At 27.3% G+C, this 20,815-nt stretch overlaps 2 protein-coding genes across 4 annotated transcripts in view; one reads left to right on the forward strand and one right to left on the reverse strand.

Moving 5' to 3' along the window:
* Positions 1-20,815, forward strand: part of LOC123275102 (nuclear migration protein nudC) — a 23,932-nt gene continuing 3,117 nt past the window's right edge. Inside the window, exons 1-4 of the mRNA XM_044743025.1 lie at positions 1-160; positions 299-376; positions 1,269-1,502; positions 1,878-2,084. Of these exons, the coding sequence (XP_044598960.1) occupies positions 89-160; positions 299-376; positions 1,269-1,502; positions 1,878-2,084 (591 nt within the window). The 5' untranslated portion in view covers positions 1-88. The remainder of the gene's footprint in view (positions 161-298; positions 377-1,268; positions 1,503-1,877; positions 2,085-20,815) is intronic.
* LOC123275107 overlaps positions 2,395-20,815 on the reverse strand; it is a 19,490-nt gene continuing 1,069 nt past the window's right edge. The window contains exons 2-5 of one of the 3 annotated variants that reach the window (XM_044743030.1): positions 5,123-5,148; positions 4,405-4,667; positions 2,748-3,012; positions 2,395-2,577 (exon numbers count right to left, since the gene is read on the reverse strand). In XM_044743030.1, the coding sequence (XP_044598965.1) occupies positions 2,552-2,577; positions 2,748-3,012; positions 4,405-4,656 (543 nt within the window). In that variant the 5' untranslated portion in view covers positions 4,657-4,667; positions 5,123-5,148 and the 3' untranslated portion in view covers positions 2,395-2,551. Of the gene's footprint in view, positions 2,578-2,747; positions 3,013-4,404; positions 4,668-5,122; positions 5,149-5,633; positions 5,905-18,766; positions 19,112-20,815 lie in introns of those variants that run through there. The other 2 variants (XM_044743029.1, XM_044743031.1) reach the window with 2 other exon arrangements.

The raw sequence follows: 20,815 nt of genomic DNA on the forward strand, positions 1-20,815 counted from the left end.
GTTATTTCAAAGACGTCGGTCAATGTGACTTGTGTTATTGATACTCGTGGAGATAAATAATAATCAAAGTAAATAAATAGATATTAAAATGTCAAGGGAGGAAAAATTCGATGGGATGCTGATGGCCATGGCCCAGCAGCACGAAGGAGGAGTCCAGGATGTAAGTTTTTAATTTTTCATCGGTGACAAATGATATTTTGTCGCTTGATTAACCTCAAAAGTTAGATCATTCTAGAAGTTAATCGATGAATCATTTAAAATTGTCTTTTGATAATGTTTAATTTGATTTTTTTTTTAGCTATTGGACACTATCTTCAATTTCCTTGCTCGTAAAACGGACTTTTACACTGGTGGTGGCGAAGGAGCAGCTGAGAAGGTAATTTTCAGGACTACCAAAATGAATTACTATTAATTTACTTTTAATTAAATAAAGCTTTAATTTTTTATTTTATAAACTAGAATTAATTTGATTGATATTTTTAGAAATTTTTTAACAAATAATTTATAGCAACAAAATTTATTTAAAAAATTTCATTTTTAAAAGCTCTGAAAAATTATAAATGCAATTTTTTTAAAATAATTATTATTTATTTTTAATCAAAAAAAGCTTTAATTCTTTATTTTGTGAACTAGAATGAATTTTATTGATATTTTTAGAAGTTTTTTAACAAATAATTTATAGAAAAAAAATTTATTTAAAAAATTCCATTTTTAGAAGCTTAAAAAAATTACAGATGCAATTTTTTAAAAATAATAATTTATTCTTAATTAAATAAAGCTTTAATTTTTTATTTTATAAACTAGAATTAATTTGATTGATATTTTTAGAAATTTTTTAACAAATAATTTATAGCGACAAAATTTATTTAAAAAATTTCATTTTTAAAAGCTCTGAAAAATTATAAATGCAATTTTTTTAAAATAATTATTATTTATTTTTAATTAAACAAAGCTTTAATTCTTTATTTTGTGAACTGGAATGAATTTTATTGATATTTTTAGAAGTTTTTTAACAAATAATTTATAGCAAAAAAATTTATTTAAAAAATTCCATTTTTAGAAGTTTAAAAAAATTACAAATGCAATTTTTTAAAAATAATTTTTTAGGTTTAATTCATTTTTTTAGAAAAATAAAAAAATTATCAAGTTTTTGCTAATTTTAGTTTAATTTATTTTTAAATAATTTCATGCTCAAAATTAATTTATGATATTAAAACTCTTGATTATTTTTTTATTAAACATTCAAATTTATTTTTGTAATTTTTCAGCTGGTAAATAGTAAATTCAAAAAGCATCAAGCTACAGCTATCGCCAAGCACAACAAAGAAAAAGCAGAACGTGCTAAACAGGAGCAAAAACGCCAGGAAAACGTAGAAAAGAAGCGCAAAGAAGAACAAGAAGCCGCGAAGATGATGTTGGATGATGATAGTCCTTGCAAAATTGAAGAGGTAACTGATGAAATGGCGGATAAGTTGGAAGAAGAATGGACTAACAAGTCTGAGGTATTTATAATTCCATCAAATTAAATTTCTCAACAAAATATAATACTAAATATAACGTCTTGGCCGACGTTTCTAATTTTTTTATTTATTAAATTGAAGCAAAAAAATATTTTTTAAAAATTGCACTTAAAATTCTCCAAATTTTTTACAAATTTATTTTTTAAAATAATTTTTTCAATAAAAAAAATTATTAAAAAAAAATATTTTTTAAAAATTGCACATAAAATTCTTCAAGTTTTTTATAAATTGATTTTTTAATATAATTATTTCAATACAAAAAATTATAAAAATTTTTATATGTTGGCTAACTTAATTTTCATCAACAAAATAATTTTTTTAAAAATTAAAACACTTGAATTTTAATTTTAAATCCAGTCCAGTGCATCAGTTCCTGGTACCAGTTCCTCGCCGGTAAACGGCCAGACCGAAGCAGCGGCTGAAAAGAAGAAACCAGAGGAAGCGAAGACAAAGGAAGACGATGATGAAGAAGACGAGGTTGAGAAAGGCAAGCTGAAGCCCAACAGTGGAAACGGAGCCGACATGCCCAATTACAGATGGACACAGACGCTTCAGGAGGTCGAAGTAAGTACTACAATCTCTACAATGTTATTTTATTAATACATTTTGTTATTTATAAATTATTTATTTATCAATTTACTTGAAATTAGAAGTAGAAAATAAATTTTAACGCATTACAAGATAAATAAGTATCACAGATACAAAGAGCTTCGTAGGCGACAATTTATAATTTCAAATAATTAAGTTAAATTATTATTTTAATAATTAACTTTTTAATTAGCTGTGCGTGTATATTTAAACACAAACAAAGTTGAATGGCCGCTTGATTTATTGGCTTCATACAGCTCGCTCCTCTGCTAAGATAATTAAATTTTTCTTCATTATTTATCCAGAAAGTTTCTGCACTAAAGAAAATGAATAATTATCCCATAATTATTGGCATATCCACGAGTACCCTGTCGCCGTAATTTTAATTTTAATTAAACAACGTCTGTCTCTCTCTCCCAGTGGTATTTTAATAAGTTATTTATTTAGTCGTATTTATCGCGAACTCGCACTGAAAAATAAACGTGTTTAATTAGTCTCGTCAATCAATTTATTGATTGATTGATTTAATGATGATGATTGTGAAGATAAAACAGTGATTTAAGATGGTATAAATAGCAGTGAGATGAATGAATAATTATTATTGTTAATATATGGAAGTGTAATTGAATAAATGCTTACTCTCCATGTAAAGTACTCCAGCTAATAGACCAACCATAAAAAGAAAACTCATCGTACAAACAAGAACCGTCAGTTGATGTCTTGCACACCAGGATTTTTTGTACATAACTACCGATCTGCCTAATCCATTGACGACTGTAAAATGTGTGCTACTTGCTACTGATGCTGCGTCTGCTGATTTTTGCTTTTGCGGCACCAGTGTTGGCGGTTGTATGGCTGCTAAATTGGCTGCTGTGAGTAGTAGAGTTCCTGATGATGCTATGCTCTATTTTAAAAATTTAATTATAATTAATTGATTGAATAATTATCTATATTTTTAAGGGAATAAGAAAAATTTTGTTTTCAGGATAGTCAGAAGACAAAATCGATTTTTTTTTAGTGATATTTAGTGTCATTGCAAAGGTCTTGATTTGAATTTAAATAAATATTTAGGCTGCATTTGAAAATGTTTTATGTCTAAGTACATAATTAAAAAATAACCCTGTATTTTGTGAACTATTGACATTTTTAAAGATATAAACTCATCCTGATGTTACACTCATCGAGAGCTTTCATTTGAGTACCCACATCAATTTTTCATATATTTTATATATTTGTATGTATTATATATGTATATATATGAAAAATATATAAAAATGCATGTGGGTACTCAAATGAAAGCTCTTGATGAGTATAACATCGGGATGAGCTTATATCTTTAGAAATGTCAATAATTAAGAATTGACTTTGCTATCTTGTCAACTAATGATATTTTTTCAAGATATAAGCTCATCTTGATGTTACACTCATCGAGAGCTTTCATTTGAGTACCCACATGCATTTTTATATATTTTTCATATATATACATATATAGTTATATGGAATATATATAGATATATGAAAAATTGATGTGGGTACTTAAATAAAAGGACTTGATGAGTGTAATGTCGGGGTGAGTTCATATCTTTAAAAATGTTAATATTTCACAAGATTCAAAGTCATTTCTTAATTATGTATCTAGAGATAGAATATATATTTTCAAGATATAAGCTCATTCCAATGTTACACTCGTCAAGAGCTTTCATTTGAGTACCCACATGCATTTTAGATATATTTTTTATATATACGTATATGGAATATGTATAAATATATAAAATATGTGAAACATTGATGTGGGTACTCAAATGAAAGGTTTTGATCAGTGTCATGTCGGGGTGAGCTTATATCTTTAAAAATGTCAATATTTCACAAAATACAAGGTAATTTCTTAATTATGTATCTAGAGATAGAATATATATTTTAGAGATATAAGCTCATCCTGATGTTATACTCACCGAGACCTTTCATTTGAGTATCCACATCAATTTTTCATATATTTATATATATTACATATATTTATATGTATTTCATATATGTATATATGAAAAATATATCAAAAATGCAAGTGGGTACTCAAATGAAAGCTCTTGATGAGTGTAACATCAGGATGAGCTTATATCTTTAAAAACGTCAATATTTAAAAAAGTACAGTGCAATTTAACAAAATTCATTATTTAATAACGCAAAATTGTATTTATTTTTAGTTCACAAGTCACGGCAGTCACATAGTGACTGCACGGTTGCTAATTATTAATTTTAGATAGATAAATTTAAAAAAAGAAGAACGAAGAAAACTTACATGTGCACTGACTGTTGATTTCTGTGAAGATGATGAATTTTTACCCGAAGGTGCGTTGCTATCAGAATTGGAATTAAGATTGTTGTAATGATGATGCTGGACCCAATTATGGACAGAGTACTCGTCGCCACTTTCTTTATCACCAACGCGACCGATAACCAAAGAAGGCCTTGGGATGTGCCAATTTTTGTAGTTCGGATCGGTCATTGTTGCCACCAGCGTCGACAGCTGCGTCTCGCTCGTCGTCAACATTCCGATCGATCCTGATAATAACAAACCATAAACCATAAATAATTATTAATTATCCTTCAGCAGTTAATTTACACCTCAATCTTGATAATTATAAATTATCAACAGAGTTTTAAATCGTAATAAGCGAAAAATTAACTAGCAATTAATTTATAAAATTGTTGGTGAGTCTCAATAGGATTACGTGTCCTATGAAAGCAAAAAATTGCAATCCATTGCACAATTATTTTTAATTTCTTAATTACTGTCACATAATAAAAATAGTAATTATTAGATTTACATGTGCATGTTATGTACCAGCACACGTATATCTGAATCGAGTGTTGAAATATCTGTTGCTTTATATTGTACATTACAATATAGTATAAAAAAATAAATAAAACAACTTGCCAGAACATGAATGTAAGTATATTAAATTATAGTTATAGCGTATCTATGACATTTTGTTGGAAAAGTACAATGAACTTACTCGAATCTTCAATAATAATAATATTATTTAAAAAGCTTGTTTCCACTTGGCAAATAATTAGATTTCCTTTTTTAAAAATTTAAATTAAGCCACAGAAAGTAATTTTTAAAAATTTAAATAACAATCCCAATTATATCTCGCGGCTTTATAACAGCACTCCCGAGAATTAAACTTTGGTTTTATTTTACGGTCTTGACAATTTAAAAACACACACAGTAAACGTGCTCTGTGCTTTGACTATCCACCAATTTTTTTTTTTTTTTTTTTAATTAACAAAAAAATTTTTTATTTATATTTATTATAAAAATTTTTTATTTATATTTATTATAAAAATTTTGTATTTATATTTATTATAAAAATTTTTTATTTATATTTATTATAAAAATTTTTTATTTAAATTTATTAATTTTAATTTATTTTTAAATTAATTTTATTTTTTTTATTTCAAAGCAATGTTAAAAAAAAAAAAACGAAAAGTAAAATTGGCAATTTGCTAAAACTTGAATATTACATAAAAACTTTCGCGCAATCAGCAAGCGTAATGTGGACATGAACTATCAGCATTTGTGCCAGTTATGATTATGAAACAAAAACGTCTATTGGAAAATCGTGCACAGAATCACCCGCGACTACTGTGTGAAGTTTTTCTCGCGGATGTTTTTCGCTTGTCAAGTAAGATCCTCGATCTAAGATCCTGGAGTCTCTCCTCACTCTCTCGCACACACGGGCACGCGACTAGAGCGTCTGGTCGTTGGACTGACTCGAACCGATCTTCAGCCGGTTTTATATACCTTCGTATCTCCCACCGCTAACTCACCTTACTATTGAGTACCAGCGGCATGTACGAGGCTGCTGAAACGTCCGTTTTGCTACAGCGAACCATACCGGATATACCACAATACAATCTTATTATATTATATATTTACTATTTTTCAGTCAAGGGTCTCTTGCTTTCTTGCTTGACGAAATAAAACGCTACGCTGTTATTTCGTTTTTTATCTACAGTATATAAGAGTATATTTATTATAATTTATCCAGGTTTCCCAATCAGTCTGACGGGCACGATAACCCAGTCAATTAAATTCATTTTTATTCTCTCGATGTCAAACTAATCAACGAGAAATTTATTTTTTATTCCGAGTGTATTACTGTTAAATTAAATAATATTATTTAATAATAATCCAGTAATCTAAGTTTGCTGATTATTGTTTCTGTAAGGTAAGTTTTTTCAATAATATTTTTAATTATTTATTGTAGATGAGCAATAAGTTTAATGTCTGGAAGCGTAAGTTAATTAACCGGAAAAGATTTCGAGACTTGAAAGAGAGAGGAGATCCAGGCGAGGTCGACTTTGATACAACAAACTACATGTATCTATCTCAATTGGCAGTTCAAGTATATATGGGAATTGCGAGCGGTCCTAACAAGAATGTATATGTATATTGCAAACCAAGTTACTTATATAGAGCCTGTGTCTTTTATATGTGATACAACATCCTTCAATTCACCGCGGAAGTATCTACTAGTCATCAAATTCTATTAAATATCGATGATATTTAATATTGAAGATACTTTACAATTTTTTTTTTAATTAGTTAGTTTTTTTTAATTTAAAAAAAAAAAATGGTAATTATTTAATAGAATATTGTTTTTTATAATAGGAAATTTAGATTTATTTTTAAAAAATTTTGTTGATAATTAATCGTGATATTGAAATTAACAATTATTTTTTTAATTTTTTATTACTAAATTATTATAAAAAATTCCACGTTTAAAGATTGAAAAAAATTACAAGTGCTATTTTTTAAAAATATTTTTTTTTTTACAATTTGTTAGAAAAAAATTGTCAGATATTTAAAAAAAAATTTTTTCTTTAAATTTTTTCATTTTTAATGAAATAAAAAAACATTAAGTATTATTTTTTTTTAGATTAAAATTAAAATAATTATTTATAAGTGGGGTCCATCCTATTTTTGACCATATCTAAGTGAAAAATTAGCATTTAAAAATTTTTTTTTAATTCTACTTGTTTTTATGGCGCATTTATAATAAAAAATGTCGTGAAAAAAAAAAAAAAAAAATAAGATTTTGATAGCTTTTTTGCCTTCAAAAGTTGGAAAAAAATTTCGGCTCATATTTTTGGATAAAATTTATATTTTATCTTTTATTGATATATTTTTTTTTTTTGAAAAGTCCATAAAAAAGCGAACAATTAAAAAAAAAATTAAATATAATTTTTTAAAAAATTTATAAATTTTTTTTGAAAATTTGTTAAAATTGTGATAATCAACTTTTTTTTTTTTAATTATTCATTTTTTTTATCTATTTAAAAAAAAAATATCAATAAAATCAAATAGAAATTTCATTTAAAAAAAATGAAAATTAAAAACCTCACTTGTAAATAATCATAAAAATTTTATTTCTTTTAAAATTTATAAATTAAAATTTTATAAAAGTTTAATTTTTTAATTCGTTTAAAAAAATTTTTTTTTTAAATTCATTTTTTTTATTTATATTTAAAAAAAAAAATATATCAATAAAATTAAATAAAAATTTCATCCAAAAAAATGAAAATTAAAAATCTCACTTGTAAATAATCATAAAAATTTTATTTCTTTTAAAATTTTATCAAAGTATAATTTTTTAATTCATTAAAAAAAAATTTTTTTTTATAACAGTAAAAAAAAACAAGTTTTTTATTCCAATTAATAAATTTTTTATTCCGGGTATTTTCCTAAATAAAATTTAGAAAGAACTAGACAAAAAAAGGCAGAATACAATCGTACGCTGACAATGCATTTTATCAACTCGGTAAAACCGAGTGATTAATAAAATTAATAAAAGAAACAAACAACAAGATGGTTAATTTAAGGTGCATAAAACACGAAATATAGTTGCTCAATAATGAATACATTAAGAGGCATTTAATTAAAACAGAATGATAAACGGGATTTATTTATGTTTAAGATTAATCTAGATCCCAGGTCAAGGTCCTCGGCATCACGCTAGGATACCTCGCTCCTGGATCCTCAGTCTCCCGTGTCCCGGAGCTAGGTCACTCGAGTCTTGAGCATCTGGTTAAATAATTATTTTTCAGTCGTAGCATTGGGCATCAAGAATACAATTTCCATAATATTACATTTTATTTCTGCAAGGATTGCTGGTACTACGTATCATTAAATAAAATTAAAAATAAAAATATTAATTCTTAAATGTTCCATGTTTCACACAGCATTTTCGTGTGACCGTCATCTCCATCATGAACATCAACATCAAGCAATAGACCAAGCAAATACAAGGGATTTAATTAAATGCGTTGGGTTTGCAACGCTACAATGTTTCATATCAAGGAACACTAAATGAGTGTGTACGTGAGTGTCGATGAAGAGCGCCGAAGGCAAACCGCTTTGGTGTGCCGGTTTATTGTGAGATGCTGAAGCTAAAGCTGAAGAAACACTCGCTGGATTCTTATATATATATATATATATATATATATATATATATGCTGCTATATATATATATATATATATATATATATATATATATATATATTTAAAGTAGACAAGAAGCACAGTAAAGCCAGACTCTGATAATACCTCGAGCTTAAGTAGTTGTTGTATATAATAGCTAGCTGGTGATTGTACGTGAGCACCAGCACGTCTATGTGCTCGTGGAGGCGGCAGCAGTTCCAAGTTCCAACAACATTATTGCGCGTGAGATAAGAAAAGTGAAAGGCTCGCATGTATAGTCAGCCGACGCCCGCAGACAATCAGAGAGACCCGAAGCATCCCGACCTAGTCTAACCAATTGTTATTAACATGGGGCTAGTTGACTAGACTGTCTTCTGGCTACTGGATTTATTGATTTAATTAATTCGGGTCAAATGGCTCTTAAGGATTTTTTTGAGGAATATTTTAATCCAAATTGCGCAATTTCAATATGACATTAAAGTTAGCAGTCACTTGATTATCTTTTAGTTTTTTTTTTTAACAAATAAATTTGTTCCAAAAAATTATTTTTTAAAAATTGCATTTTTAAGGGATACACTTAGTGTGACAGCCTAAAAAAAGGCGATTTTTGGGAATTAAAATAAAAAAAAACTACTGTGTGAGTTGTTTTAAAATTTTAAGGGTATATTAATACATATTTTAAGAATATACAGTAAAATTTTTGAAGAAAAAAATTGAATATTTTCCGAGTTACACGCGATCTCCGACGGCGCTAAAAAAAAAAAGGTCCTCCACTGCTACAGTAATTCCGGCCTTCTCCATGGATGAAACATAAAAAAAAAAATTTCTCGTTCAACTAGAAAATATTGTCCGTACAATGACCCTAGGTCGAAAAAAAATATAAAAAATTGATAAAATGGCGACAATTTTAAAGAAAAAGGTTGAATTTTACCCAAAATTTTGGTCGTTTTTGGCTTGCCAAAATTTGATTTTTTATTAGACAAAAAAACTGTAGGGTTATTGTATGGAGAACTATATACAGCACATGCAGAAAAAAATTTGGTAGTGACTGGATCATTTGTCTTCTAGTAATCACTGCAGCAAATTCGAAAAACGCTGTTTTGAGAAAAACGCGTTTAAAAATAAAATTATCCTATTCTAACTGCCGAGCGTCTACTCTTTAAATGGCTGGAACTCAAAAGCTATTTGAGATATCGATTAATATAAAATAAATTAAATAAACTAAATAAAAATTTAATATAAAAATTTTAGTATGTTATTTTTAAAGGTATGACCTATCAAAATATGAAAAAAACAAAAAAACGCCTTAAAGTTAGCAATCGTACTTGATTATTTTTTAGTTTTTTTCTAACAAATAAATTTGTTTCAAAAAATTATTTAAAAAAAATAGCATTTTTAATTTTTTAAAATTTCTACATGTCAATTTTTTTTCTTATTTTTTTTGCCATAATTTATTTGTTAAAAAAATTCTTAAAATTATCAAATATCTGGTAAATTAATTTTCATAATTTCAATGGATTTACAAGGATATTAATATTTATTTTTATAGTTACTTCTACACCTTTATTTGTATTTACATTTAAGGTGGATAAGAATGTATAACACGGAAGAAATTTAAACTGTCATAAGAGAGACAAGGCCGGGCCTTGAGTCAAGTGACTCAACGGTCCAGAATATTGCTGTCATTTATATTATTGTTAATGCTAATCTCGAGTATTGTTACCCAAGATTTTGCATTCTTATTAACATAACTCGCGTAATATTTAATCAATATCATTCAACGGCCTTACCACCAGTGCAATGATTTATCTTCGCACTATTGTATTTATATTTTCATTTATTCATTTATTTATTTATTTATTTATTTATTTATTTAGAAAAACAGCGTGAACGTGAATTTATAATTGAGATTATGATTATCTAAGCTCTTTCCCATGGATTATATTTTTTACGGAAGCTAATTATGCGGAATGATGCTCAGAGTTAAGAATTTAATAGTTAGACTGCGGTGACAATAATTGTGCCCAGCAATCTGAGGCAACAAAGAAATACCAGAACCTTGAAAAAACCGGCTAAATACTCCTATTAGTGTTTTTTTTAACAAGTTACTTTTTTTCCCACATTCTTTAAATCAATTTGAACAATTTTTATTCTTCTAAGTATTTTTTTTTTTGGTAAATATGTACAAGCGGGGTCAACGATTATTATTTTCATTTTTTTTAACGAAATTTCTATTTGATTTTATTGATATATTTTTTTTGAAAAATACATAAAAAAATTAATTTAAAAAAAAGTTTATTATTACAATTTTAACAAATTTTCAAAAAAATTTATAAATTTTTTAGAAAATTGTGATGTTCAATTTTTTTTAATTGTTCGTTTTTTTATGTACTATAAAAAAAAAAATATATCACAAAGATAAAATAGAAATTTTATCAAAAAAATCTGAAGCCAAAATTTTTTTCAATTTTTAAAGATGATTTTTTTAATTGAAATATTAATTTTTTGATATTTTCGATATCACCGCCGTAAAAACAATGAAATTAAAAAAAAAATATTATGATTATCCATCAATTCATGAAAATTAAGTTAGCTGACATTTAAAAATTTTTATAATTTTTTTTATTAAGAAAATTATTACAAAAAAAAAATAAAAAAAAATTCCATTTGTAAAAAACTTAAAGTGCAATTTAAAAAAAATATTTTTTTGTTATAATTTAATTATTAAAAAAAAATTAAAAATGTCGGTTAAGTTTATTATGATTATTAATTAAGTTAGCCGACATCTAAAAATTTTTATAATTTTTTTTATTGAAAAAATTATTAAAAAAAAAATAAAAGAAAAATTTCATATTTCAAAAGTATTTTTGGTCCAATTTAATTTATTATTATCATCAATTCATCATGAAAAATAAATTACCCGACGTTTTTAATTTATAATTTTTTTTATTAATAAAATTACAACTAAAAAATATTTTTAAAAAAATGCACTTAGAGTTTTTCAAGTTTTTAATGACCGAAAATTTTTATTTTTCAATAAAAAAAATTCTAAAAATTTTTAGATAGCTAACTTAATTTTCATTCTATTTTTTGGCTAAAAATAGGTTTGACTCTAATAAATAATTACCAATTTTTTTATTGTTAATTTTACCCGTAAATCATTTCAGAATTATGAAAGGCAAGTTAAAAAAAAATTTAAAGAAAAACAAATTAACAAGAGTAAAAGTTTAAACACCGCTTGAGGGAAGGTCAAAGTAACGGGTATTTCCGCCAATTGATATTTTGACTCATCGATCAAAAAAGAAACCGGATGTTCAAATGAGTAGGACCTCTAACATGAGAAAATAAAAAGAAGACGGAAATAAAATTTTCCACGCGGGATTTTTTTATTTTATTTCGTCACGTTGGCCAGCTAATATAAGTTAAGCGGTCAAGCAAGTGTTTAAATAAAAATAAAAATAAAAATGTCATTCGGCCTCACCCGAAATAGAAGGTAGATTTCATGTGATATGAGATTTTCTTTATTTATGTTATTTAATTTGTTGAATAAAAAACGTTTATGTAATTTTTCAATTTTCAATCCGCAATAACTTTTAAACAGTTTTTTTGAATTCTATGATGAATTTCAAACCGTGAATTGATCAGATAAAAAATTTCGGAATTTGTTTGAAAAAAATGCTTTTTTCGATTTTTTTCGTCAACGATATCTCACAAACGAACCAAGCGATTTTGACCGGTCCGGCGGCGATCGACGTAGTTTTTTTATGTTAAGAGCTGATTAGTTTTTGAAATCGGTCGGTAAAGCTGTTTAAAAGTCATTTTAAAAAAACGACATTTGAAAAAAAGTTTTTATTATTTTAAAATTTTTGAATGGCCTATAAAATTAATAAAAATCTTTATAAAGTATAAGTGTTATAGGTCAAATTGAAGGTAATATAATCAGATTCACCATAAAGTTTCCAGAAATGAGCTCTTTTCTGTCAGTCAAATGTTATTCACGGTTAAAGTTACAAAACTTGAAATTTACAAAATTTTGAAAATTTTAAATGGCCGCCATTTCTAAACTAATTAACCGATTTTGCTCATCTTCGAACTCGACCTCGGTAATTACCCAAAGAATATGTGCACCAAGTTTCGTCAAGATCGGTTGAAAACTTTTCGAGATATTCTCATGACAAGGCTGGTTATATTACATATATATATCAGATATATATATATACAGGGTGTCCCAAAAGTCACGGACGCCATTGTAGCATCTGATGAAAAAAAAAATTAGGAAAACGGTTGACTCTGAAGGCCATCCCTGCAACTTCCCGCCAATCTTGTATCTAAACGCTTGAAATTGGACTTATGACGTTTTTGAGCTTTTCAAGCTTATAAATACAATTTGTGTTATTTTGAGCTCTCCGAGCTCCAAAAAATAGCTTTTTTATGCTTTCGAGCTCAAAAGTTTGATAAAACACTATTTTTTGAATTTTCAAATCGCAATAACTTTTGAATGAATGAACCGATTTTTACGCGGTTGGTGGCATTCGACGCAGTTTTTTAAGCTTCATGAAGAATCTTCAAGTTTAAATTGATAGAACGAATAATTTCGGAATCATTCCGAAAAAACACTTTTTTCGATTTTCTTTCGTCAACGATAACTCACGAACGAATCAACCGATTTTGAACGGACTGGCGGCGATCGACGTGGTTTTTTGATCTTAAGAGCTGATTAGTTTTTGGAATCGATCGGTAAAGCCGTTTAAAAGTTATTCCAAAAAAACCCCATTTGCAAAAATTTTTTTTTGTACTTTTTTTGCGATTTCTCAAAATCTATCGGTCTGAATAGTTCCAAAGTATATTCAAAATCTAAGTTCAGTCAAGCCCTTTTGAATGGCACCAACCGCGATGAAATCGGTCAAGCCGTTCAAAAACTATGAGAGGTTTACATCCACACACACACACACACACACACACGCGCGCATACATACATACAGACATACAGACACCATCGCGGGAATAGTCAGGGAAGCTTCCTAGGACCTCAAAACGTCGAGATTCGATGAAAACTCGATTTTCGTAAAACGGGGTGAAAACAATAACTTCCCAATTTTTGAAAATTTTTGAAAATTTTTGAAAATCGTCGATTTTCTTAGCGGGAAGTTAATAATTCTGAGACGAAAAGTCCTTAGCCATTTTTCAATTACGGTAGTTCTTTCTCAACCTATAGTTTATGCTACTGTTGTCTTCGTCACGCGCTAGTGTTGCCTCTCTTACGGGCTATTGCTCACTTACTTCCACGCATGACTTTATTTGTTTACTTTACTAGTTTATCAATGATTTCTCAAAAACTATGTGGTAGGGAATTCCAGAATTTTGTAGGGTAACTATACATGTATTAATCTAAGTAATGTTAGTTTTTCGTGAAATCCTTAAAATTTCTTCAATACAAAAATAATAAAACTCGCGGTTTTCTCTTTCTTTTCCCATACCACCTGTGTTAAAATGTCATTTTCAATTGCAATTATCTTCGGTTAGACGTGGTAAATTGTCTCTAAATTTTAACAGCGTGTGTATTATATATTTAACTACTTCTATACGGAGTTTGGGAGATTTCTTGAATTTTTGCTTTTTGGGCCTAACTACTTGAACCGCATAGATAATTAATTATTAATTAAAAATAACGTCTCTTTATTTGTTAGAGAGAGAGAGAGAGCGCCAGTATCCAGTAAAGTATGAGCCAAACAAAGACACAACTAACTGTATGACTAACTAGTTTCTATAGCTAACGTAGTCACACATATTTACTTACACATTCACACGTGCAAGCGTCTTCAGTTCACTGATAGAAGGATTTATTTGTATTAAAAATATTTGTTAATAGTTAACAAATCATTTATTAGAGACCATTTTTAGTATCAAACAAATATTTCTTAGTATTTAAAATGATTTGTTTGTATTTAATAAATCAGATATTCATTTATTAAATATTAATAAATCTTTTTAAATACTAAGAAATATTTGTTAAGGACTAAAAAGTGGTCTCTAATAAATGATTTGTTAAATATTAACAAATATTTTAACTATAAACAAATCCTTCTATCAGTGTTGGAACGCACTAGTGCTCTCTCTTTAACGCATAAAAGGACGTTATTTTAATTAATAATTAATTACCTATGAGTCTGATTAAAAAATGGCTAAAGACTTTTCGTCTCAAAATTATTTTGTTTATCAGATGCTACAATGGCGTCCGTTACTTTTGGGACACTCTGTATATACATGCATTTATAAATTTTTTAACCAATGGTGTTTTTGGAGCTTATTTGACTAATTATGACATATGATAGCAAAATCAGGTGAAAATTCCACCATAAGGACTAATGCAATAGTTAGATTTCTAACAAAATCTACCTAAAACTAATCCACGGATTTAATAACCGTATTGATAGATCGAGCTCTTATTGTGTCGTTAGGTGGCATATATAATAATACAAAGACGAATGAGGCGACCTTGTAGAGCATACTCAACCAGGATCTGAACCGATAAAAGAAATCTATCCAGCTGAAACTGGTGGGGTGACCTGATGCTGCCCGAGAAAAAATTACGAAAGCATCAGGATCTACTTTTATAAGAAATAATATCTAACGGGTAGTATTAGCCGAGTCCTTAACTTTTATTTGTTCCGTTGTCTAACTCTAACTCAACTGAGCATCTGCCGTTTGGTGTTATGTCTAATGATGTGGATGCGGGGATGGCGCAACTTGCGCATCAACTCCACTGATGAGTTAAACCATATTAATATATGACAAATATAAATTATAAAGTGATGAAATTTTTACTAAACCGATAATGAGACTATAAAACGTTTATCTTTATACGGGTACGTTCTAATTTGTAACATTACATGTTTTATTATTTTATTTTCACTCAAGGCTAAAAAGTTTAACGTACAGAGAATAGAACAGAAAAAAATTAAATAGCTTGTGTTAAATATATATTTTGTTTTGTTATTATTTTTTAAGCTTAAATTATTTATTGAAACATTGAGCAAACGAATCGAGACAACGATCTCGTGTAGCTACAAGCTAACTATATATACAGACTAAAAGTAAAAGGCAATAAGAAATGTGTACTTGACGCGAGAGGCTATTTAATTGAGCGTCCTTAACTCTGCTTACAATCTAGTTCCTAATTTTCTGTTTTGTTGAATATTAAGTTGCCATTAGCATAAGTAGCTTTTAAATTATTTATTGTTTTTTAAATAAGTTATTTTTGTTGTAGAAAAAAAGGTTTTGAGCCAAGAAAATATTTTTCTTCATAATTATTTTCTTGAGCAAAAAGAAATTTTTTTGACAAGATATTTCACTTATTTCAACAAAATTATTCTCTTGCTTTAAGAAATACGTATCTTGATCCAAGAAAATCTTGTTGTTTTGAGAAAATTCAGCCTCTTGCTCCAAAAAATTAAATATAAAGATAGAAGTAAATTTTCATTAATATTTTTGTTGATTAAAATTTTAAATGGGAAGATTAAATAATATTGAATCATTTTTCTTTCATTCAATATGTATAATTGCACGCTACAATAATATAAATTGGGTATCAAATATTCAAGAGAAAAATTTTCTCAAGGTGAGAAAATTTTTTTCTCAGCTGAAGTAGGTGGCGCTGCTTCCCTAAAGTGTCTAAAAATCTTGATCAAATATAAAAATTTATTGTATCAAGTATTTATGATAATTTGAATTAAGAAAAAATTACTTCTATCCAGAATAGAATTTAAAGAAAATTTTTCTTTAGCCAACGCAACTTTGGTCTCCTTTCAGGCACCCGACAATGTTCTTGAGCCAAGAAAATATTTTTCTTCCTAATTATTTTCTTGAGCAAAAAAATTTTTTTTTTTGACAAGAAATTTCACTTATTCCAACAAAATTAACTCTCTTGCTTTAAAAATACATATCTTGACCTAAGAAAATTTATTTAAGTCAAGAAAATCTTGTTGTTTTGAGAAAATTCAGCCTCTTGCTCCAAAAAATTTAGTTCTTGATAGAAATTAATTTTCTTATCTTGAGAAAATTTCTCTCTCGCTCCAAAAAATTAAATATAAAGATAGAAGTAAATTTTCATTAATATTTTTATTGATTAACATATCAAATAGGAAGATCAAATAATATTTCATCATTTTTTCATTCAATATGCATAATTGTACGGTAAAATAATATAAAATGGGTATCAAATATTCAAGAGAAAAATTTTCTCAAGGTAAGAAAATTTTTTTCTCAGCAGTAGGTGGCGCTGCTTCCCTAATGTATCTAAAAATATTGATCAAATATAAAAATTTATTGTATCAAGTATTTATGATAATTTGGATTAAGAAAAATTACTTCTATCAAGAATAGAATTTAAAGAAAATTTTTCTTTAGCCAACGCAACTTTGGTCTCCTTTCAGGCACCCGACAATGTTCTTGAGCCAAGAAAATATTTTTCTTCCTAATTATTTTCTTGAGCAAAAAAATTTTTTTTTTTGACAAGAAATTTCACTTATTCCAACAAAATTAACTCTCTTGCTTTAAAAATACATATCTTGACCTAAGAAAATTTATTTAAGTCAAGAAAATCTTGTTGTTTTGAGAAAATTCAGCCTCTTGCTCCAAAAAATTTAGTTCTTGATAGAAATTAATTTTCTTATCTTGAGAAAATTTCTCTCTCGCTCCAAAAAATTAAATATAAAGATAGAAGTAAATTTTCATTAATATTTTTATTGATTAACATATCAAATAGGAAGATCAAATAATATTTCATCATTTTTTTCATTCAATATGCATAATTGCACGGTAAAATAATATAAAATGGGTATCAAATATTCAAGAGAAAAATTTTCTCAAGGTAAGAAAATTTTTTTCTCAGCAGTAGGTGGCGCTGCTTCCCTAATGTATCTAAAAATCTTGATCAAATATAAAAATTTATTGTATCAAGTATTTATGATAATTTGGATTAAGAAAAAATTACTTCTATCAAGAATAGAATTTAAAGAAAAATTTTCTTTAGCCAACGCAACTTTGGTCTCCTTTCAGGCACCCGACAATGTTCTTGAGCCAAGAAAATATTTTTTCTTCCTAATTATTTTCTTGAGCAAAAAAATTTTTTTTTTTGACAAGAAATTTCACTTATTCCAACAAAATTAACTCTCTTGCTTTAAAAATACATATCTTGACCTAAGAAAATTTATTTAAGTCAAGAAAATCTTGTTGTTTTGAGAAAATTCAGCCTCTTGCTCCAAAAAATTTAGTTCTTGATAGAAATTAATTTTCTTATCTTGAGAAAATTTCTCTCTCGCTCCAAAAAATTAAATATAAAGATAGAAGTAAATTTTCATTAATATTTTTATTGATTAACATATCAAATAGGAAGATCAAATAATATTTCATCATTTTTTTCATTCAATATGCATAATTGCACGGTAAAATAATATAAAATGGGTATCAAATATTCAAGAGAAAAATTTTCTCAAGGTAAGAAAATTTTTTTCTCAGCAGTAGGTGGCGCTGCTTCCCTAATGTATCTAAAAATCTTGATCAAATATAAAAATTTATTGTATCAAGTATTTATGATAATTTGGATTAAGAAAAAATTACTTCTATCAAGAATAGAATTTAAAGAAAAATTTTTACTTCGGCCAACATAACTTCGGTCTTCCTTCAGGCAGCCGAAAATTGTCTTGAGCCAAGAATTTTGTTCTCCAGTCAAGAAATTTTTTTTTCTGTGCAATAAATTTAAAATGTGCATTCATTTCAATAGAGCAAAGGTACACTAGGAGTGCTATGTGGGTGTTTCACAAATAACTATCAAAATCTGACGTCACAGCTAAAAGGAGGTTAATCGCACCGCAGGAGCGTAAAAAATATAAAAAAAACATATAAAACTCGTAGTGTAACTCTTGGCTTGTAGCATTCCTCAATACATATATATACATAGAGGTAATTTAACGTTTGTATAAATAATAGCCGTACAGTGGTATTTTTTAAAAACTCCAGGCACTATTGTCTAGATTGTCCACCGTTAAATCTAGTCAACTATACTATACATATATACCTGTTAGATTTTATTAGCATTAATTTTACTCCAGCGCTCTACTCGGAATAAATTATTTAAATAATTTAACAGATTTTTATTTTTATAAAATAAAAATACCTGAGGGATGAGAAAGGATGAGATGGATAATGCGGGCTCGTTGGTGCGTGAAAGAAACAGATGACAAGGACATTAAAAATTGTCCGCGGCCGTCGTGTATCTCTCTGGCGACTCAGTATAACCAGAGACAGGGGAAAAGCAAGGTCGTTCTTTGACCTGTACACGGTTTTGCCGTGATAGTGATGGCAGACTGGCGCCGATTTTTGATTTTACTTCCACTTCTTTGCTTCAAAAGAATAATCATTATAATATAATGAACCGGTCCATCTCTCATATAACGTGAACGTTAATTCCGACGTAATTCACATGGAATTTCGGATCTGTTTATCTTCACAAGAATAAAAAAAAAACACATTCTATTTCCATCGGACTCTTCGTGAGGAATATTTTATTTTTAAATAAATTAATCATCACCGGCGTCATCTTCAGCGTAACTGGTAGCGATCGGCGTCATAATTGTCCTGCCTTGGTCACTCAAGATTACATTACACTAAAAATAAAATTACATAAATTATATCATAATCTATATTATTAAGAGAGTAAAAAAAATTTTTTATCCGAGATAGTCATGATAAAATCGGTTTTTTTAGTGAAATTAAATGTCATTGCAAAGGTCTTGATTTAAATTTGTGCCTTTTTAAGGTTTCATATAATTCTCACCGATAGTTAATTTGTTATGATAAGTATTTAGGCTGCATTCAAAAATACTTTGTCTCTAGATACATAATTAAGAAATAACCTTGTATCTTGTAAATTATTGACATTTTTAAAGATATAAGCTCATCCCGATGTTACACTCATCAAGACCTTTCATTTGAGTACCCACATCAATTTTTCATATATTTATATATATTATATATATATGTATATATGAAAAATATATGAAAATGCATGTGGGTACTCAAATAAAAGCTCTTGATGAGTGTAACATCAGGATGAGCTTATGTCTTTAAAAATGTCAATAATTAAGAAATGACCTTGTATTTTTTCTACTCCTGACATTTTTAAAGATATAAGCTCATCCTGATGTTACACTCATCAAGACCTTTCATTTAAGTACCCACATCAATTTTTCATATATTTTATATATTTATATATATTATATATATGAATATATGAAAAATATATAGAAATGCATGTGGGTACTCAAATGAAAGCTGTTGATGAGCTTTATATGAAGATGAGCTTATATATTTAAAAATATCAATAATTAAGAAATGACCTTGTATTTTGAGAAGTATTGACATTTTTAAAGATATAAGCTGATTCCAATGTTACACTCATCAAGACCTTTCATTTAAGTACCCACATCAACTTTTCATATATTTTATATATTTATATATATTATATATATGTATATATGAAAAATATATCAAAAATTGATGTGGGTACTCAAATGAAAGCTGTTGATGAGCTTTATATGAAGGTGAGCTTATATCTTTAAAAATATCAATAATTAAGAAATGACCTTGTATTTTGAGAAGTATTGACATTTTTAAAGATATAAGCTGATTCCAATGTTACACTCATCAAGACCTTTCATTTAAGTACCCACATCAACTTTTCATATATTTTATATATTTATACATATTATATATATGTATATATGAAAAATATATCAAAAATTGATGTGGGTACTCAAATGAAAGCTCTTGACGAGTATAACATGAGCAAGATGAGCTTATATCTTTAAAACCATCAATATTTAACCGAGAACACTCGGATCAGCTTTTAGTCTTTAAGTAACAGTCAATATAATAAAATAAAAAATATTCTTGATGATATCTTTATAAGAGCTTATTACGACAAAAATATTTTATTTTATTACTGGCAACCTTGCCGTCACTATGTGACTGCTGTGATTTGTAAATTATAAATAAATAAAATTTTACTTTATTAAATAATTACTTTTGTTAAATTGCACTGTATTTTCTTAAATATTGATGGTTTTAAAGATATAAGTTCATTTTGATGTTACACTCATCAAGAGCTTTCATTTGAGTACCCACATGAATTTTTGATATATTTTTCATATATACATATATATAA

Source organism: Cotesia glomerata, linkage group LG1 (genome assembly GCF_020080835.1).
Source record: "Cotesia glomerata isolate CgM1 linkage group LG1, MPM_Cglom_v2.3, whole genome shotgun sequence".
NCBI classification, from domain to species: domain Eukaryota; kingdom Metazoa; phylum Arthropoda; class Insecta; order Hymenoptera; family Braconidae; genus Cotesia; species Cotesia glomerata.